Genomic DNA, 23577 nt, shown 5'->3' with positions numbered 1-23577 from the left:
ACTGTTGAATAAATTGTCTGAAATTCGGTATGTGAAGTAGGGGAGGTGCTCTACAGTCTACACAAATTGGAATGCATTTCCTGCCAAATTAAATTTCTATGTTTTAAAAATGGCCCCTCAGTAAATGATATTAAATTGAGAGATTCCAAACCCCAATGGATTCGATATCCAAAATACGACATATATATGTGTGTGTAATGTGTCCAACTCCAAAAAATTGAAGAATTGTAAAAGTTTCGAAACTTTCGCAAATGTTAAAATTTTAATGAATAAATTTATAAAATTTTTCTAGAAAATATGTTTTGGACATTGTTGTAATATCTTAAATGATTATTTATAATTGTATTAAAACGATAAAATTAATTATTATAATATATATAATGATAGTTAATTAATATGAAAATTAGAATTAAGAAAGTTAATTAATATTAAAATTAAATGATAGTTAATTAATATGAAAATTAGAATTAAATTGAAAATAAATTAATTAATAAAAAGTTATTTCATATGAAAATTAAAATTAAACTGAAAATAAATTAAATTGAAAATTTCCTTACCATGATTAATTAAATGTTTTCTTGGTATATTCTTTGTTAACTAAATATTTTCTTGATCTATCTTATAATTTAAGAATTTCCATTAATTATATAATTCCTTGGTCTCTTTATTGATTAAATATTTTTCTCGTATCTTCAATAATTTTTCCAAATATTAAATCTTCTTCTTACAAAAACCAATTAATGAATAAAAATCCTTTTCCTTTGTTGCCACTGTATTTCTTTTCACAAAAATCAACAAAATACATGGCTAACAACAGGCTCATAATATATATATATATTATAATAATTAATATTATCGTTTTAATACAATTATAAATAATCATTTAAGATATTACAACACGTCCACCCTATTAAGGTTTAGTGTATATAATCTTAAATCTTCTTCTTCCAACAATGTCATTTCTTCTAAATGACTCATGATATACCCCATTCACCCAATAATTCCTCTTCTTCCTTCTGTATCCATATATCTTTATCTTTAGTCATACTCGCTAATGTTCCTTTCTCTGATCTTATATTCACTTTATTGACAATTTCTGTACATCTATCCTTGACACCTAAAGGATACTTTTCAAATTGAAACCTTCTAGAATCTATTTTACATCTTTGTATTCTTTTCTTTCTATTCGTGAATCTCTTTCCTTGACACTGAATCTTTACATGTCCCCACCTTCTACAACGAAAACATTGACGCGTCCGTCTTATATCACATCTGTTCGACAACATACATTCTTCTTCTCTTTCATCTTCCAGCAATTTCTCCCACGTTATCCTCGTGTTTCCTTTCATTTGTTGTCTCCATCTATCCTCCCACTTCATCGATAACGGATAATAATTCATGGATAATATCACATTCTTCATGATGTGTGTCTTGAAATGCAAGTATGAAACCTTTGCCATCAAATCTTTCAAAAATGCAAAAATCCCTCCCAGCTCTATGTATAAATTATTCTATTCTAAGCTTTATGTATAAATTATTCTATTCTAATTTTCATTTGATCATGGTGACGAATACCCTCTGTGGATTGCACAATTATATTATAATAATTCCAAAAACAGTGGAGGTTTTACTCCAACTGAAAGATTTTTGGGAAGAAGGACGAAAGTACTATTAGATCTTATAAAACCAAAATGTGATATAGAGGTTTTATCAAATAAGACCAATAGTCCATTATATCATGTGGGTCAAATAGTATGGGCTAGATGTTATAACAATAAGGATAAATTATGGGAAAGAGGGATAGTAATGGAAAATTTAGGAAAAAAATTAAATCGTATAGGATTTGAAAATGGGACGGAGGGTATTCGTCACCATGATCAAATGAAAATTAGAATAGAATAATTTATACATAAAGCTTAGAATAGAATAATTTATACATAGAGCTGGGAGGGGGAAGGTATATATATTTATTTTTGCATTTTTGAAAGATTTGATGGCAAAGGTTTCATACTTGCATTTCAAGACACACATCATGAAGAATGTGATATTACCCATGAATTATTATCCGTTATCGATGAAGTGGGAGGATAGATGGAGACAACAAATGAAAGGAAACACGAGGATAACGTGGGAGAAATTGCTGGAAGATGAAAGAGAAGAAGAATGTATGTTGTCGAACAGATGTGATATAAGACGGACGCGTCAATGTTTTCGTTGTAGAAGGTGGGGACATGTAAAGATTCAGTGTCAAGGAAAGAGATTCAGGAATAGAAAGAAAAGAATACAAAGATGTAAAATAGATTCTAGAAAGTTTCAATTTGAAAAGTATCCTTTAGGTGTCAAGGATAGATGTACAGAAATTGTCAATAAAGTGAATATAAGATCAGAGAAAGGAACATTAGCGAGTATGACTAAAGATAAAGATATACGGATACAGAAGGAAGAAGAGGAATTATTGGGTGAAATGAGAGGTGAATGGGAGATGGGGTATATCATGAGTCATTTAGAAGAAATGACATTGTTGGAAGAAGAAGATTGAAGATTATATACACTAAACCTTAATAGGGTGGACGTGTTGTAATATCTTAAATGATTATTTATAATTGTATTAAACGATAATATTAATTATTATAATATATATTATTATGAACCTGTTGTTAGCCATGTATTTTGTTGATTTTTGTGAAAAGAAATACAGTGGCAACAAAGGAAAAGGATTTTTATTCATTAATTGGTTTTTGTAAGAAGATGATTTAATATTTGGAAAAATTATTGAAGATACGAGAAAAATATTTAATCAATAAAGAGACCAAGGAATTATATAATTAATGGAAATTCTTAAATTATAAGATAGATCAAGAAAATATTTAGTTAACAAAGAATATACCAAGAAAACATTTAATTAATCAAGGTAAGGAAATTTTCAATTTAATTAATTTTAATTTTCATATGAAATAACTTTTTATTAATTAATTTATTTTCAATTTAATTCTAATTTTCATATTAATTAACTATCATTTAATTTTAATATTAATTAACTTTCTTAATTCTAATTTTCATGTTAATTAACTATCATTTAATTTTAATATTAATTAACTTTCTTATTAGACATGTTTTTATTTTTAAATTTAAAATAGATTATTTATTTTCATTGAAGTTTTGAAAGTTTGTATATTTTGATGTTTTTCGAATAATGAAAAGTTTGCTGGATTTTAATGAAAACTATTCGTTTAAATATTTTCTCAGGGAATATCTAAAGAACTATTAATAATACCAATATGATTTATTGTGTAAGAAGAAAACGCCTAAAATTTTATAAATATTTGATTTTGTTGGTTTAATTATTGATTTATTTCTTCAAATACTCCATCTCGCGGAATTATTTCTATAGTTTATTACAAATTACTTGAAATTATATTTTATAAAAATTTAGTTTTAAAGTTCTTACTAGAGGTCTGCAAATATCTAAAGATTTTAATACTGAGATTTATTTTCTTTCCATTGTTACATATATAAATGATACTTTTTGAATAGTATATATTTTTGCATCACATCAAATTTTATAAATATTTTGTAAATATCTGGACATTTTAACTCGCATATTTTTTTTTTCTTCGTTATTACCTGCCATGTGTAGATGTTACTTTTTAATAGTATATGTTTTTGTATCTCATCAAAATCTATAAATATTATGTTTTAAAAAATAAATTTTTACTTGTTTTTAAATCAATAGTCATTTAAAAAAAAATATGTTATGAATGTAGTAGTGTGGTTAAATAAGTTGGTTTTATACGACCACGACCCTGGTTCTTGGTCGAAAAAATGAACCAACCCAACCAAATGGGTCGATCTGGTCCACCAAATCCAAAGGCCTGAGCATCGCCAAATATTTTTATTGCGAACATTTTGATAATCATATTTTTATGCATAGAGGACGAATATTTCAATATTATCATAGAAATAATTATGTTTAATAGTATTAGATTCCTTTTTTAAAATACTGTTCTCTTTCTATAATTTGGAAATATTGAACAAATTTTACTTTAAACTAGCAACTCGAGTTGTTATCGGGAACCCAAAAAAACTTGAACTTGAGGACGAGTATTTCAATATTCGCATAGATATAATTATCGCATTAAAAAAAGAATATATTAGTTTCATATAACGTCCTATATAACGTTCATATCAAAAGTATTGTATAATTTTTACTTTAAACTAGCAAATCGAGTCGCACACTCGAGTTGTTATCGACAACCCAAATTAAAAAAATAGAGGAAGAGTAATTTAAATTCCATATTAATTAAATAATTAACATCGAATTCGAAATAATTATTTTCTAGGACTGGGTTAACTTTATTATAAGTATTTATAGGTTTTTAGATATTTATAATTCATATATCATCAAAAAAATGCGGGTAATATATGTTTATTTAATTAATAATTTCGGGTATGACATAAAGTCGTAAAAATTGGCTAAGGCTCAAACCCACTATATGAGTTGGCTTTGGCTCGAGCCGGCTCAGGAGTTGGATTCGTCCTAATATTTGGCTCCAGTTAGTTGGCCCAATAGTTGGCTCGAGTTTGATTTTGAGCCGAAATATATTTATTTGTTATTTAACTCTAATTCGCTAATGGATATTACGACAAAAATTAATTGCTATATAGCCAAAGTTACTTTCCCATCAAAATATTTTTCAATATTGGCTATCCAAAAAATTTCAAGAAACTATCAAAATAGTAGTTCTAGCTGATCTTATATCGCAAATATTGATGGAAAGAACCTTCAGTGCACTACGATAACCCCATTACGAAATAGGTTGGACAAATGTACTTAAGACGATATTCTAATCATCCAACTTAATAAAAATTTATTAAACAACGTTATCTTTTGAGTTATGATATTCATTTTTATTTCTATAAGATTTTGAATGGAATTCGTTATTAATATTTGTGAATAATTATATATAATGTCTTAGAATAAAATAATTTTAGTGAAATTGTTACAAAGTTAAGAGATACTAATTTTAAAATCATCAAAAAAAAAGTGGGACTCACATTTTTCTAACTCCTTAATTAATAAAATTTTCAATCTAAATGGACTCGGATTTCAGCAATAATTGTATTTTTTGCTTAAAACTAATAATATAGAGAACGACAGAATGTCAATAATGATAAATTTCAGAAAATATCGTACTTTTTAACACTAAAGAATTTTTATTTGGATTGAATCTATAAAAAAAACTTCTCCGATCTTTGCGTAAAACGAAATAGAATTATTTTATATATAGAAACATAAATTTATTATTAGGTAAAACATTGTTATCCAATCTATATAAGAACACTATATAGTTCCAAAATCTTATGATTTTTGATAAGTTTTGATGAAATTTTTATGAGCCATTAAATTAAAAATAAATAAAAAATAGTAGTTATCACTTGACAAACCATGATATTTTTGTTTAACAAAACAATTATTTATTTTTATAAAGATAATTATAAATATTGAAAAAAATCGGGCAGATCTATGTACAAAACACTAGTTTTATTCTGAATATTTATTTAATTCTTTATAAATTTTTAATTAATTATTTTAGCAATTTAACTTATATATATTCAATTATTCACCATGACTAGTATAGTATTGTCTTAAAAAATAGAGATATCTTATCTAAACTCGGTATTTTTATCAGCTGCAGAGGTACCATTTGTACGGCCCGGCCCGGCCCAGATTAAAAAATTTGTATTTTTATCAGAGACCTGCAGAGGTACCATTTGTACGGCCCGGCCCAGATTAAAAAATTTTTGGCTTAGCCCGGCCCGGATTTTTTTTTCAAAAATTTTTTACGGCCCGGCCCGAATATTTAAAAAAAAATTTTTTTGGGGCCCGGTCCGGCCTCGTTTTAAAAAAAATTTTTTTTTAGGCCCGGCTCGGAATTTTTTAAAATTATATTCGACCTGGTATATACAAAAAATTCATTATTTCGTATTTTATCATATTTTTCGGCTAAGCAAGTATATTAGCTAATGTTGTTAAACGGCTCGTTTTGAGCCAATTTTTAAAAACGGCTAACTCAATATATTGCTAAAAAATTTTAACTAAGCTTCGAAATTTCGATGCTATATGTCTAGACCTTTGCTCCTTCTATGAGCAAAATTTTCACGCTTGAACAATATTTTTCTGGATAAAACACTTTTTTTAAAAATCGGCTCAAAACGAGCCGTTTAACACATATTTTTTTTAATTCTAAACAGATATTTAGTATATTACAAATTAATACTATAAAAAATTTATGTAAATAATATTTTTAGAATATACTATGTATTTATAAAGAAAATTAAAATGTAATTAATAAAAAATATAACATATATTATATAATAATGTATTTCCTTTGCGTATTTATTCCATGGCAGGAAAACTATAATTTTATTATGTAATAGATACTATGAGTGTTAGCTAGTGTTAACTTTCACCAAACATTATATTAATCATAACTATATATAATCATTTTAACCATATCTAATTGACGATTATAATAATTAATGTTGTATAAATTTTAAAAAAAAATACGGCCCGGCCCGAGTATTTTTTTAAAAAATTTTCAGGCACGGCTCGGGTATATTTTAAAATTTTAAAATACAGCCCGGGCCTGGCCGGGCTTAGGGCCATGCCTGCAGGTCTCTGATTTTTATATCAATATGCCTATTTTTTATAACAATCCAATTTTTTATAGATCAATATAACCCCGGTCTCCCGTATTCGATTTTTATATTTATATTGACAATCTAGGTTTTATATGATTGGATTCGTCCCTGTTTACAGTTATTTCATACTTAGCCCACATAAAAACAATTTTTTTTATTAAGTTTGATGATTAAAATATCTTCTAAAGTACATTTGTCCAATCTAGTTCGTAATTGAGTTACTTAATCATAGTGAATTGAAGGATCTATCCATCGATACTTGTGAGCAGGGATCAGCTAGAACCACCCCCTAGAGGATATATTCTTGAAATTTTTTGGATAACCTATATTGCAAAACGTTATGGGAAGGCAATTTTTAGTTTATATATTACGCAATTAATTATTGTCGTAATATCTATTAGTGAATTAAAGTTAAATAAGAAATAAATACATTTCGGCTCAAAATTAAACTCGAGCCAACTATTGGGACTACTAGAATCAATTCCTGAACTGACTAATGCCAACTCCTGAGACAACTCAGCTAATCGGCTTGAGCCTTATCCAATTTTTACCACTTTAGGTCAGACCCCAACAATTATTAATTAAATAAACATATCAGAGTTGTTAAAAGATACTTTTTATATGGATCTAGATACAGATACAGGTACATAGTCTCAAAAGTTATCTAGATACAGATACAGATACAGCGTCTAAAAAGTTATCAAGATACAGATACAATTTTTAAATGTATCTGTATACAGATACATTTTTTATTATGCTCTCATAAAGCTAAATTTTATATTGTGAAAATTCATGAAATGAGCTAAAAAATTTATTGACGCGATATAACATTTATCAGAATATAACTAAAATAATGATTTTAATATAATATATGAAAATATATGATTAAATAATTATAAATAATTATTAGATTTCAGCAGAGTTGTTAAAAGATCTAATCTAGATATAAAAATGTGGTATCTGTATATGTATCTAGATAGATTTTTGATTAAAATATCGGTATCTAGATATATTTTAGACGATGTGTCTGTATCTAGATCCATTTAAAAAGTATCTTTTAACAACTCTGGATTTCAGTAATAAAATATTTTCAAAATTTTGATCATTTAGGCATCCTCGTTTATCTGTAAAGACATTTTTAGCAACATTAAATAGTCTTTCCACAGGGGCGCTTGAAGGAATTGTAGTGTTATATTTAATAAATAACAATTTTATATCAGGGTATTCTTTAAAAATGCTAAAATCTCTATATTCATTTTTGAAAAAATTATTTAAAATTTGTTGATTATCAAAATTTAAATCATTATTAGAAATTATATCTGCTGTAGGGTACTGAAAAAAATCTGAAATTAAATTATTTGTTTTTTTTGGCAGGTTATTTGCTTGCAGTCAGTTGAACTTTGATAATTCACCAGCTTATCTTTGTATCAATTGTTTTTTTTATTAAGATTTTCTTCCATTTGCAACCATGTCCAATCAAGTTTAAAAAAAGGGTGGAGCATGGTTGCTATAATATTATCATCTTCAAATAAGGTCACAATAAACCTAGAATTATTAAATATTTTTAATTTATTATATTAATTTACCTATCCTCAATCCCTTTAAGTAAGGCATCTAAGAGTGGTAAACAGATGAAATAAAATAAATTTTACAAATATTTTTATTTATAATAAAAAAAGGGGTATATAAAATGTATCTTAAAAAGTATCTAAAACAGATACAGATACCTCTAAAAAAATATCTAGATACAGATACCTTTCTAAAAAATCTATCTAGATACAGATACTACATTTTTATATCTAGATACTTTAACAACTCTGAAACATATATTACACATATTTTTTGAGTATAATAAAATTTCAATCTTAAATATTTAATAATATTGAATTGAACTACTCATCCTCTTTTTCAAATTGGTTTATCGATCAAAACTCGAGTTTCTAATGTAAAGTAAAAATTATCAAATATTTTTAGTTTAAGAAGAGAACAATTAAAAAAAAAACATTAATTTATAAAGATAATTATTTTTATGCTAATATTGAAATACTCGTCCTCTATGCATAAAAATATGAATGAGCAAAATATTATATTAATAAGTTGGTTTTAGGTTGTAATATAACTGCCAAAAAATAATTAATTAAAATAAAATACTCACAACACTTTAATTTTCTTTATTTCTAATTTCACAAGAAAAAATTTATGCCGTTTTTTATCAATAATCCGAGAATATATATAATTTTTCTATGATTGACATTTTTAATAATAAATATTTTAATATACCCATATATATAAAAATATATTTCTACGATTATAACAGGTTTGTGCTCGGGTCTGTTCTTGGGTCGATGAATTTGGTCTACCAGATCGACCCATTTGGTTGGGTTGGATCTAGTTCATTTTTTTCGACCAAAAACCCTACCATAAATCATGCTAATTCGAACCAGCAATTTAAACATACTAGAATGTACTCATTAAATATGTAAGAAAGAGTATATCTATGACTGGAGTATTTTTAAAATGTAACACTGGGTCTATTTTTAAAAAATAATTTCGTTTTTGGGCTGGGTTAAATTTTTAAATAATGATATAATTACATTTTGTAAAGAAAAAATTAAATTGTTCTATATTTGAATAAATTCGGAAAGAGCCCGGCGGACAAATTCTTATTTTAGGGTCTGGTTTTTCGGGACAAATAAAATAAAATTTTGTTTGGGATCGGACTGGGCAGGATAAATTTAAAAAAAATTAATTTTTTATATAACAAAAAATTAGAACCTTAAATTTTCCAGAGTGAAAAATTAGGCTTGATGTAGATCACTAGTTCTTACACTGTAATCATTTAAATTTACATGAATAATTTATATATGTCCTGTTAAATCTCAAATACGCGTATTTAAAATCTTCTATAATTTATTTTATTAAGTTATTTTAATATAAATATATAATAAGATCAAATTTTTTTAATATCTTCACAATTATCGGAAATATTAAAAAAAAATGATTTAAATTATAATTTTTAAAAAATGATTATCACAAAAAAAATATGTTTTTACAAAATATTAAACAAAATAAGTAGACAACGATGGAATGAATTGGCTTTTGGAAAATCTAATCAAATATTACTATTCGATTCGTCAATTTTGAATCTACTAACCAAGTGGATTTTTTTTGATTTAAATTGGATTTTTAAATAATTTAAATCGTATTTTTAAATAATATAAATCGAATTTTTTTTAAAAAAAAGTTAAATTTTGAACGTGGAATAATTTATGAATAAAATTTTTATACTAACTAAGTTATGTGATATTTTTAATTAATATTCCAGAGAAATACTACCTTCATATTCATATTTTTATTTAAATATATAGGGCAGTTTTCGTTAGCTGAGAAGGTGTTTTAGTGCGCTCTTTATAGATCATCTAATGTTCGTTTTTTTAATTAGATTGCGCCTACCATAAAATGACAATTTCCAAATGGTTGACTATAAAGTAGTGTGATATTTTTTTTATGAAGGTGATAATCAGAGAATAAAATAAAAAAAATAAACTTTTATCCAAATATGGGGTTTAATTATATTCTGATCAAATTTTTAATTTTTTTTTAATAGCCACTCCAACAATTTTATCTTTATTTTTAACAATTTTAGATAAAATTGTTATCTATTTTATACTTTGTTTTTTATTAGTTTTTTTAATTATGTATTTGGAGATGGCCTTGGTTTTAGTATTATGTATTATTATTTGATTTTAAAACTTCAAAACAATTATGGTGGGAATGAAACTAATAATTATGGTGGGATGGACAGGCATTTTTTTTTATTATTATTTTAGGAATTTTAAAGATTTATCTTAATTTAAAGCCAACCATGAAGAAGATTGATATTTTATCATTTATTATCTTGCGTTAGACTTAAAATTTACATTTTTTCACCTATTCTTCTGTCCATTTATTTTAATCTCAAAAAAGTTCCCTAATGAATTTATTATAAAATTATAATTAATCAATTATTTATATGACAAAAATGATTACTATTTTTTTTTCATTGTCATAAATGAATGTCATAGACCTACAGCGTATTTTAATTTTTTAAAAAAATACCCGGGCCGCGCCTGGCTTTAAAATATATAACCCGGGTCGGGCCGAAAAGTCCGGGCCGAGCCGTATCAATTTTTCTGCGTACCGGTTCTTGTTTCACTATAATTTGATTATGATCATAAATAAATAAGAATAAGCCTGAAAATGAATTTATTGTAAAATTAATCAATGCTTAAAATTTAAAAAAAAATTATTTATTTATATAACAAAAAATTAGAACCTTAAATTTTCCAGAGGTCATGAATTAAAATTAAGATTTTGGCAATCCCCTCAAATTTATTTTATAAATTGATCAATCAATCATCATAAATGATGCCTAAATGGGTATATTTTATCCCCGATCACGTGATATATTAATATATATGCGCACGAAAGCGTAAGTCAGTTAATTTTGTTTAGTTTTAGTATGGCCGTATTTATAGACTATATCAGAGATGATTCTTGAATAATTCTTCTCTACAAGCAAAATGAGATGTTTACTGTAGTTTTAAAATTTTATTTTAATAAAGGGCAGGTAGTAGAAGCCACGACTTATTGGTCAAAGCCACCGCGTATAAGGCGCGGCCTTTGATTTAAATATAAAAAAATCTGATTTAAAAAAATTTTTTTTTTAAAGAAAATGAATGATTTAAAATAAAATGCACCCTTTAATAATTACCTAAAAATAATCCTTTCATAATTTATAAAATCGAAATTCAGTTAAATTACTTAATGATTTTACAATTCTAAGAGATAATTTTAACCAATTAAATCTTTATTAATATTAACTTAGTTTAGTTTTATATAATCTTTTATATATATATAGAATACAAAGATATTTATATATATATATTTGTATTTATGTAATACCAAGATATTTATTTCACTTTTAATTATAATCGGATAAAATATGTAATAATTTATTATAGTACCAAATCTCATAAATATAGATAAGGAATATATTTTTTTTTACAATATCTAAGATTGTAATTTTAAGGGGAATTTATAAATTTTTCAATTTTGATGCCTGCAAAAACATACCAAAATATTGGAATAATAAATTATATAATTATTCCAATTAAAACTAACGAATTAAACCAGAGCTTACACTATTTCTTTATTTTTTTTTCATTTATAGTCTGGAGTGGTTAATAAATATTTTAAAGAGTTAAATCCCTGATCCCTAACTATGAAATCAATCTCTTCGACGTGTAAGACTCGCAGCATGTAGTTTTAGTCCCATATTTATACCATAGCAAAACTACTCAAATATATTTAAATCTCTAAAAGTCATCTCCAGAAAGACTTTGTTTTTTTTATTAGCGATTAAATTTTTTAAAATTATTGTACAAAAAATAATTAATTAGACAAATGATTATCCTTTTGCTTGGAAATAAATAAAAAATTCTGGAAACATGCTCATGAAACCACTTTATGAAATAGCAAAAGGCTTCAAATTTTAATAATCATTTATATTTATGCCTTAAATTTTTTTTTGGTTAATCTTAATTTCACTCTAGTGTTGTTGTTAAATGGCTCGATTTTTGAAAATGGCCAGCCCAGTATTTTACTCCAAAAATATTATGCAAGCCTGAAGATTATGCTCATATAGATGGCAGAAGAGTTTAGACATCTATTAACGAAATCTCGATGCTTTCGTGGTATAATCTTGGATAAAATCTGAATTTTAAATCGGCTAAATTATCGCTCCATTTAAACCTATTCTTTAAAGCTGCTAACTCAAAATTTTAGCCAGAAAAAAAATATTGCCTCTTCCTCCAGATTTCGCTAATAGATGTCCAAAACTTTGTGGCTTCTATGAGCAAAATCTTCAGGCTTGTGTAATAATTTTTTCTGGATTAAAATACTGAGCTAGCCGCTTTTAATAATGGCTTCAAATGGAGTGATTTTGCATCACTAATTTAAATCATGGTTTTTATAGAATTAAAAACATTTTTTTGCTTCGTTTTTTAAAAAGGGAATTTCGTTTTATAGGTTAAGTTTATGTGATTTTTATTAAAAAAAACTAGATTAAATTTTTAATAACAGTGTCGTGACTTGAATAAAAAATTTTTTTGTCAACACTTTCTATTATTTTTTTGTTTTAATAACTTAAATTACTACTCATTGCTGTAATATTTATAAAGATTCACTTAAATTACTTATGATTTTATAGCTAAGAAGTTTATTGCTACAATTATTTTAGCGTATAAGTGGTCTATTAATTTTAGATTTCGATTATTTTTTGCCTTCTTCTTTCTAAAGGTCATTTTAATTAATTTTTTTTGCATTCATCGCGTTTTTGTATAAAGTCTCATTCTTATACATTCCGGATAGATGGCATCCATAGACTTTTAATAATATCGTATAGACACGCTTTTTGGGGAAATGTCGACGCTTTTTCCAGTCCCCTTCTTTCTTCGACGTTATTTTACGAGATATGATCAAACTGAACCATTCAGTATTTTGCCTTTCATATACAAGAATGACACAATATAAAGATAATAAAATAGTATTTTAATTGTTTGAAAATCTTAGGTTTGAACTTGTGACGACGACAATGTAATAAGCGTGAAAGTAGCGTTCGCTAAAAATTGGGAATCGCTTTTATCTTCCTAAAAAATTTTAAGAAACAATAACGAAGATAATACAAATGCTAGGGAAGCTAATACTTATATTTCAATTTAATTTTTTTTATAAAAAAATCGTTAAAAATGGCAGAAACATCGTTTAGACAGTCCTCAGTAATCCAATTTTAAAATCCACCCCCAACCCGAAATTTGGCTTGCCTCTCTAACCAATGAATTGGATCAAACTTCCTAATTTAACTCCTTATATTAAAAATGATCAGATTTTCTATTTATTCAGCAGCTCTTATATCCCATTTATCATGAAACTTAAGTTTTTGATGAAGAAAATAAGAGAGAGAAGAAAAAAAATAATTAAAATAAGAATATTTATTCATCAAGTATTTTTCTTTTTTCGTATATCATATTACAGAATTTAATTTTAAAAAATTATTTTTGTTTGAAACTGTTTCTGTTTTTTTAAAAAAAATATATTTAAATAATTAATTTATATTTTAAACATTATTAGCGTTGCGTCCCCCGACACTCCGCCAAATTTTGCGGCGCTAGTTTATTTTTTTCCACGTTCCTCAAAGTTGAGCTCCTTTTTATTTCGCGGCTAAAAACGCGATTTATTTTTTTGGGATCGGCTGTAAGGGTCATTCTTTGTCATAAAAAACATGGTTTTCGCCGAACCACTTGGAATTTAGATTTGTATACAAATCTTACCCATAACTGGAAGCAATGTTTAAATTTTAGCATCCTAGCATATGGAGATATCAAGTATACCAAATTATTAAAAATCAACTATTTTTTATGCTTACCGTGTCATAAAAACTACAGAATTTATAAAAATGATTCTAATATCAAATTATTATTTTTTTTTCAATGTGGCGGCGATCTATTTGACACAATCTAAATTTTAAAATCCTTATAATTTTTTTTTTTTATAAAATTTAATGTCACTAATATAATCTATATTTCTTGTCACTAAGACATTCTATATTTGTATGAGACCTGCAGCCGGATTTTTTAAAAATATATTACATTTATTTTTAATTTTTATAATGGCGATTTAAAATACCTGCCCGGGTATTTTTTTTAAAATACTTTTAGGCTCGACTCGAATAAAAAATTTAAAATACGGGCCGGGCCAGGGCTGCAGATCTTTGATTTATATTTAAAAAAATATATAAAAACACCGAAATACTGAGAATATTTTTCTAACATAATAATTATATACATAAACATAATTAATTGTTATCATTCTAATATTATTTATTATACTTCTCATTATAGGAAAGAATTTACAACACATATATATGCAATATTTTAATTTTTATTGGTAAGAAAATATTTTAAAAACATTATATGGCCATTTCCAAACACAACGGTTTTTAGAAGTATTCTTCTAAACACAACTTATTTTTAACGCATGCGATTTTGCGTTTTGATATTTTTTTAACGATTAAATGGCGTCTCATACGACTGATGTGAACAAGTTGTTTTTTTAATATTAGGTTATGAAATAATTTTAAACGAAGTGAAATATAATTATTCAAATAAAGTATGAGATAAATTTTGTATTTTATATGCTAAAATGTAAAATAGTTCGATATTACATAACACCTTTTTATCTAAAAATTTTAATCAAAAGATTTTTTAAATTAATTATGCATCATTATTTGATCTAAATTATAATAATTTTTATTTCTGTTATTAATAAGGTCATGATAATAGAATATAAAATTATTAAATAACTATCCATAATCATTATTATAGAAATGAATATTGAGCAGATCAGATATTACAGATATCCCAGAATAGCTTAGAACAATTATAAACCTTAGCTAATATGGCAGATATGTTTTTAATTAAATATTATTGGCATATTTTAAACAATTACATATTTACAAATAAGAACCTTGCAACTTATTTATTACGCAGTATAATATAATTTCAATTCTTTACAAGTTACAGCAGCATCAATACGATAGATTTTCTATCTCTATTTCTTATTTTTTCTTAAATGCATCTCTTAATTCAATATTGTAAAACATGTATCATATATTTAAAATATTAATTACCTACATTTTTTTTTGTCATCATAATAAAAATATATAAATTTCTCTGGTGAATATGATTTTAATTAACTATTTAAGAATTAAGTCTTATTTTTCTCTTAGATAACTTATCTCTAAATATTCAGTTTGCTTATGCTTGTATACACTATATGAAAATAATTTGGTTCTGTGAGTACTATTTTTTAAATTTTTTATCTAGTATAATATATGATTATTTTTTGTCAAATATTCGACAAATTTTATCTTTTGACATTGACAGTAGACAGCTCATTTTCACCTTTAGTATATCAATCATCTGAAACAATTTCCATATCATCTAATAATATTTTTATATGCGTGGAATTTTTGTATGTCATAAATATCAAAAATATAGTTAATAAACTTTTTAATGTAAAAATATAATAATGGCCTAAATTATTTTTTCGACTTTACAAAAGTTAAGTTCGGAAAATTATATAAATAGATTAAAATTTATAAAGTTGTGAAATTTTTACAAAAAAAAGCAAAAAAAATTTATATTTTTCAAATTATAATAAGAAATGGGCAGTTATATTAATCAAAGTGAAAGTATTTAAATTAATGGGAAGTATAAAAATAATTTGGTAGGAATTATAAATTGCAATTTTAAATGGAAGATTTTGGACATGAAGTTTTGATATTTTTTAAAATACATTTAGGAGATAGCTATAAAAGATATACAAAAAAATGCTAACGCAACATTGGCAAAAAGAAAATACGAAAACTGGAATCGGGGGGGGGGGGGATAGTTCATCAATATCAACCTTAATTCTCTAATGAGTATCTGGGCTATGACTTTTTACAATTTTTACATGTACCAATATTTTAAATATGAAACTTTTAAAATTTATCGGAGCCATTTTTTTAGTCCAAGTTTCAAACTAAGGACTCCTATATGATGTTATCGCTAACATTAATGTATTTGCGACACGATATCGCGTTGTTTTGGCGGTTACTATTACTCAGTGGATGAACATTTGGATTTTTATAATTTAATTTATATTATGTGGTCATAACTAGTAGTAAAACGGCTCTTGAGCCGATTTTAAAAAAGGGCTAACTCAATATTTTACCCAGAAAAATGTAAAAGATTTTGCACATAGATGGTATAAAGGTTTGAATATCTATTAACGATGTCTAGAGACTTAAAGCAATATTTTTCTGGCTAAAATATTGAGTTAGATGTTTTCTAAGAATCGGCTCAAATCGAGCCGTTTTAACAACACTAATCATAACAACGAATGGATTAATAGTATTTATTACCGATATTAAGCAAAAAGAATTGCAACTTAAAAAAAATTGAAAGTTCTAAAAAAAGATTTGTCAGAGGTTAATGAACCTTTTTTATTTTTATATTGGGTCAGAAAATATAATGAATTTTGGCTACTCTCCCAAATTTGTCTTTAAAGATAAGATGAATTTTGCTTGAAATAAATAGAATGCACATATATTGTCCTTTAAACTATCTGATAAAACAACAAAATTTACTTGTTAGCTCTCAAAGGTGAATAGTAGCCTGATTATTGGTCCATAGAAATTTTTATGCATGGTCCTGCACCACAAATACATAATATTAAGGGTTAGTAATAACTAAGAATTCGCCAGCATATAAATTCGATAAAGAGTTTTGAATAAACGATTGTTGTGATTTGTGAAGCTATAAGAATGAGGAATAAAATTATTTTATCTTTCTAAATAATCTACAAATTAGTTAACAGATTTTGTCAGCGTTTCAAAAAATATATAATCTATTGAATTAGCATCAAATAATAAAATAAGTATTTATACCAAAATGAAATATTCAAAATTATTTTGCCAAGTAATTTCAAGAGAAATTTGACCAAAATATTAAATAAACTATTATAACCAACCCCCCATCTCTAAAATATTTTTTTTAAATAAGCGCCTTTATTTGGACATAATTTAAATAAAAATTATTACGTAAGTATTCATTAAATTTAAAATAATATTTATGTTAATTTGATCAATTTTAGCCATATAAAGTGTCATCACTCCTAGACCCACGTTTATCTTAGTCTAGGATTTTGTAGAAATATAAAGCAATCTGGTATAAATCTACAGGAAAAAAAATACTTTTTTTTTCTATGGCCATTTTCGTTTTTGGATATCAATCGGGGTTTTATAAAATTTTATGTCATCTTAAAGATCCATTATTAAGCTATAATAAAATTTAAATTATTGTTCTAACATTCTTGATATATTTGAAAGTTAATGAAGTGTATATTATCAAAAAACAATTTTTTCGCTCTTTATTACTTTAGCGAGAAGTTAGTAAAATCTCATACCAATATACAAAATTTAAAAAAAAAATTGGAAGGGGTCGGGTTGAAAATTGTCCATTTTTGATTGGTTTGATATGGATTGCACTATGTATATAGTTTGACAAATAAATTGACAATTTTGATGAATCTCAATAAATTTTTGTATATATATGTTTGATAATAATTTAAATGAAAATATTAACCTTAAAAATTATCTGTAATATTTTGTAACGGTTAGCTACCGAACACTTTATGAATTGAGGACCACTATATGTTATACGTGTATTATGTTATGTGTATGAACTATTTATATATTTATTGGATAATAAATAAATAAATATTACTATTAATACTATGTACTACTATCTATTATAAAGTTAACGACTAAGATTTATTAATTTATTCGACAAATTTAGAGATTTTATAAATAAAATAAAATTTAAATAAACTATTTTTTTAAAAAATTATAAAATTAAATATTTGTTCGCAAGAGGGCGTTCTAAATTTTTGTATTTGTATTTGGGAAATTAAAAAAATAATAATAAAGAGTAATTATTTTTAGAATACTATGAAATCCGGTAATTTTGTTATCAGAAAATTTGTATACTATATAATAACTTGTAATATATAATCTCCGTAATCTAGTGATCGTTTTCACATCTTTTAATGTTAATTTAATTTTATCTATCAACTTTCATATCATCTTAATGTTATTAAATTGGAGACGACTATATAACCGAATGATAAATTTTCGATATATCCGCCAGCCCGACCTTGCCCTATCGAATCGATTTCAGAATGGATTTTAGATAGAAATTTGACTTTAGAGAAGATAAAATATTTTTTTGCCAACGACTAATTACTTTTTAAAAGTATTTAGGATTGTAACTTGTAACTTGTAACTGCTTACTTTTCTAACCTAATATCGGGGTCTAAAAATGATGAATTTTAGTTTTAGTTGGGTAATTATTAATGAATATTGGATCGGCCTGGTTATTCGTACTTTTAAGAATATCAGCTGCCGGCCGATATCTTTAAAAAGCTGATTAAATAAATATTTATGGTGAAATATATTCATTCATGGATTTAAATTTATTATATTGATATATTTTTCTTTATTCTATTCCTTATAAAAAATTATTTTAAAAAACCTTTTGAGATACGGCTCTCTCCACTTGTCTTGTTAATTTTCATTCGCTTGGATCTTTTCCTCATTAAAATGGGATCGGCTTCAAAAAATGGTGTTGAGTTGATACACTTCTAATATTTTTAATAACACACGTTTCGGTAAAAGATCAAGCAGTCAATGTCAATCATAAAAGCTATAAATATTTACCCAAATTTTTCAATTATGATTGTGACTTCGAGTGCCATAAATTATAGGCCTTAAAAATTAATTTTATATCTATTAGATTTAAACACGGATTTCAAATAATTCGAATATTTTGATAATTTTTAGTATCATGGTACCCATTTTGAAATGCATTATTCTGCTTTTTCAACACTCAATTTTAGATGATCTATAATTGCAACTTAGTATAAGCAGCTCAAAATATCCTAATTTCTGGAAATAATATATTTGTAAAAATCGACTTTTGGCTTGTAATAACCTATTAACATTATTCGCCCAAACGCTAAGAATAGAGGCCGCAGCGGGCCTGTCCCTATAAATTTTTGATCGGGGTTTCTGCCCGGTCCGGCCCGTGAAAGAATCATGCACAAGTTGTATGGCCCGGACCGGATATTTTTTTTTGACATGCAGTTCAGGTCCTGCCGACTTTCATTGAAAAAAAACAATATATTTTTTTAAAATTATGCATACAAATAAAATATAGGATACTTCGAATATCGATTTTAACTGCCATTTTCGAGTTGACAATTACGGCTTTTTCATTATTTGGAAATGCGACGGGAAGGTATATAAGTATTTATATATATATTTATTTTTTTGTTAAATAGCGGTTCCGTTTTGCTAAAAAAAATTTTTTTACAAATTGTTTCCCAGTTCTTACATTTTATCCGGTTTTGAGTGTTCCGGTTTCTAATTTTTTTAAACATTGAATAAACCCGGTCCCTAGTCGATTTAAAAAAAGGATTTTCCTGAAGGAATTTTAAAAAGGGTGTCATGTTAACCGGTTTTGAATTTCGGTTCCCAAAACTCTGGTTTTTATAATATATAATTTGGCAATATATTTTTTTAGAATAATATTTATGATCTGCATAATTAAATTTTTAACAAAAAAAAGGATGGCCAAGTTTTAGATATTTCTCAAGTCAGCGACGTTCGGAAAGGATCTCCACCGAAAGTTAGTCGATAAAAAAAAATGGAAATTATTATATAGAAAGAAAGAGATCTTAATTATACAATTTTTTTTTACAACGTAATCATTGCTAACCTAATGTCGATGTTATATATATAAGGATATAGTAAATGCATGGCTAACTAATCTTTGACCCAGGTTTTTAGCAAATTTTTTTAAATTTATTGAAAGATCTGATCTTGTCGAAAATCGTTCAAGAAAGTTTAAATCACCTATCATGTTTTTAGACAATCTCACTATTTTTTTTAATAATTATTAAGAGTGGTTTTAAAAGGTTCCCGTCAAATTGGTACGATTCCGACAAAGTCAGGTCTTTAAAAAACATTAAGCGTTTATATATGATTTAGGTTTTTTTAAAAATAAATTCTAAAAACACCAAATTCGCTAAAAAAAACCCTCTGACCACATTATACATTCATATTCAACAACGCGAATCATTATTTTTGTATTTAGATCAAAATCTATTCGAAATTAATTCCCCTTTACGTTTATACGCATAACATATAGAATAGAGTAGCTTTTTTTAATCTAATAAATATTATTACTTTCTTCTTTCTTTTATTTTTGCGCTGAAAATAATTAGCCTTTTAACACATTATTTATTAATAAAGCCAATTTAAAAAAAAAAAAACTAAAATATATATACATAAGTATAAAAGTAAAAGAAATATTAAATAAAAAATATACAAAATGCTTTTATTGAAATTAAAATTGCCGTCACCCGGACGTAGGTACTACTATTATAAAAAAATAAAATAACGTAATTTAGACATCATTCATGGTTTATATTATGGTTATTTTTAAATTATATGCTATATAATACTGATAATGGTTTTTTTTTCTATGATCTTTATTTTAACTGAATTATATAACAATGTCCTCATACGATAAGTTCCTATTCTATATTATCCCGCCTCCTCTAATTTTAAAATGATTCCCCATGATGAACTCTATCTTCTAAGTTTTCCTATCGGGTTTTCATCTTTTTTTAATTATTTTTTGGCAACTTGATTCAATTTCTATTTAATTCCCTGACAATCATCCACATCTTCCCTTTAATCAGGACTTTAATTGATCCTTCGCCGCTTTGCCCGCTTACCAAGTAGACCTTGGATTTTTGTCCCGCAACTTAATTGACAATTGCATCTTATCGGATTTATTTTAATGATTCTATTTCCTCGCTTATCAAAGTTAAGTTATAATCAACTTATCAATTCGGTCAAACAAACTTGGCTAACTTTCGTTCTTCAAGGTTCTAAACAACACCCCGTTTTCAGCCATTGAGCTTCTTTATCTCCATGTTTCAATGTGCATTTGAAAAAAATTCTGTCTCCCGAGCTAACTAAACTTTAACTACTTAGAATCCCCCCCCCCAACAAATGGCCACGAATAGCTAGACGTAATTTCGAGTAGGAAAAGGGAGATGCTATTCGCTAACTACACTGAATTGCCATTGGCTATAGACTAACTTGTCTTATATTTCTTCTTTTCACATAATATTTTCTTTAAATATACATATATTTAAATAATTAATATAAAAAAAATTATGATTATTTTTTTTAAAAAATTTATAATACTATTTATTATTTTATTAATTTCAATAAAAATTCAAGGATTTTAAGATTTACGCCGAAATCGATTCTAGAGGTAAAGGTCTATTGGAAGATCGACTTTTAACTATAGTCAGCGGGTTAGATCTAGTCAATGTTAGCTTCCTCCAAATAGCGGCCCAAGATCCGAAAATTGCTAAAGTTACTTTAAAAACCTGTTTTATTACTTTTTTGATTTTAAGAAAAAAATTTAATCATAAGGACAGTTTGAATCTTCAGATTCTATCATTTAGTTTGGGTCAGAGTTTGAAAAAAAATTTTTAATAATTTTTGAGCAAATCTTTTTGAAGAACAGAGATTTTTCATCTAAAATTCCAAAATTATTTATAAGTAAATCTTTAATAATTTTCTTGCATAAAAGATCCTAAACAATTTTGTTCAAACTCTGGTTTAGGGCCATGCTAAAAATATTTTTTTAAACAATTTCTCGTTCCCCAAACGAATTGTATAATTTTTTTTAATTTAATAATATATTTATAATCAAGGAATGGCTTGAGGGAATAGCTAAGATCAATCACAATCTCAAACAGAGCCACCTCTGCCCAATGACTTGTCTCAAAAAACAGTTTTTTATTATACAAATTTCCTTTCTTTTCTTTTCTTCTTTTCCTTTCTTTCTTTCTTTCTTTCTTTCTTTCTTTCTTTCTTTCTTTCTTTCTTTCTTTCTTTCTTTCTTTCTTTCTTTCTTTCTTTCTTTCTTTCTTTCTTTCTTTCTTTCTTTCTTTCTTTCTTTCTTTCTTTCTTTCTTTCTTTCTTTCTTTCTTTCTTTCTTTCTTTCTTTCTTTCTTTCTTTCTTTCTTTCTTTCTTTCTTTCTTTCTTTCTTTCTTTCTTTCTTTCTTTCTTTCTTTCTTTCTTTCTTTCTTTCTTTCTTTCTTTCTTTCTTTCTTTCTTTCTTTCTTTCTTTCTTTCTTTCTTTCTTTCTTTCTTTCTTTCTTTCTTTCTTTCTTTCTTTCTTTCTTTCTTTCTTTCTTTCTTTCTTTCTTTCTTTCTTTCTTTCTTTCTTTCTTTCTTTCTTTCTTTATTTCTTATTTATTTAATTATTTGTTTTTTCATTGATCTACTTGTAAAGCGATTTTAAATTATTGATATTTAATAAAAAATTCAAGTTGGATGAAACTATGCTTTGCCACAAATCCGAATAATAAAATACCGGTGAAAAGGTAATGAGTTACAATTTCTTTAGCGTTTAAATTAAATACATTTTATTTTATGATACACACTTAATATGAAGATAAAGTTAATTTTTAATCACACAGGTCGTGTGTTAACTTTTTATTTTTGAAACTGTTTAGACCAGTCTATTCAGATTTTGAACTAGGACACCCTATTCTGTTTTGTTTTTAAGTATGCACTAAAATCTAAATAGTCTAGCTTTCTTTTTACTCTGTTTAGAGGAGGCTACATAGAGGAATAAACAGATTTATTTATTTAGAAATAAGACGAGTCAAACCACGGATATAGTTTTTTTTTCTATGTTCCCTTAAAAAAGGGATACTGAGCCCTTCCATATCAAATCGATAATAAAAATATGATTTTCGCGAGGTCCCTTGGGATTTGAGTGAAGTTTTATACAAACTAAGATAAATGTCAGTTAGCACCATAACACTTTGTAACTTGACATCTCTAAAAATGTAATAGCTAAGATGCTAAAAATTTAAACATTTAGTTGCTTGTTCATTTGTGTACAGATATTCAAATTATAAGGGATCCGGAGAATCTTGATCGATTTGACAGGACTGGGTCTAAAAACGCTATATAACTGGAAGAAGTGAAGAGAAAGAACAAAATAAAATTAAGATAGAAGAGCTACTTCAGCCTATAAATGATGAAAAATTACTTATATTTTCTTCATTTTTTATTACTACTACTATTAAATATAATCTAACAATATTTTTTAAAAAAATTTTCATTATCGCAA

The 23577-nt window shown here is 25.9% G+C and overlaps 1 protein-coding gene across 1 annotated transcript in view; it reads left to right on the top strand.

Annotated features, from left to right (window-relative positions):
• The window catches only part of LOC135928919 (1-phosphatidylinositol 4,5-bisphosphate phosphodiesterase beta-4-like), a 53890-nt gene that overhangs the window by 2500 nt on the left and 27813 nt on the right, over window positions 1–23577 (top strand). The window contains exons 2-6 of the mRNA XM_065465371.1: window positions 19563–19643; window positions 19974–20033; window positions 21662–21799; window positions 22144–22223; window positions 22766–22819. Of these exons, the coding sequence (XP_065321443.1) occupies window positions 19563–19643; window positions 19974–20033; window positions 21662–21799; window positions 22144–22223; window positions 22766–22819 (413 nt within the window). The remainder of the gene's footprint in view (window positions 1–19562; window positions 19644–19973; window positions 20034–21661; window positions 21800–22143; window positions 22224–22765; window positions 22820–23577) is intronic.

Source organism: Gordionus sp. m RMFG-2023, chromosome 4, assembly GCF_954871325.1.
Source record: "Gordionus sp. m RMFG-2023 chromosome 4, tfGorSpeb1-WG-v2, whole genome shotgun sequence".
Taxonomy (NCBI): Eukaryota; Metazoa; Nematomorpha; class Gordioida; order Chordodea; family Parachordodidae; genus Gordionus; species Gordionus sp. m RMFG-2023.
The sequence above is the reverse complement of the archived record's forward strand: the minus strand, read 5'-3'. Positions and strand labels throughout refer to the sequence as shown.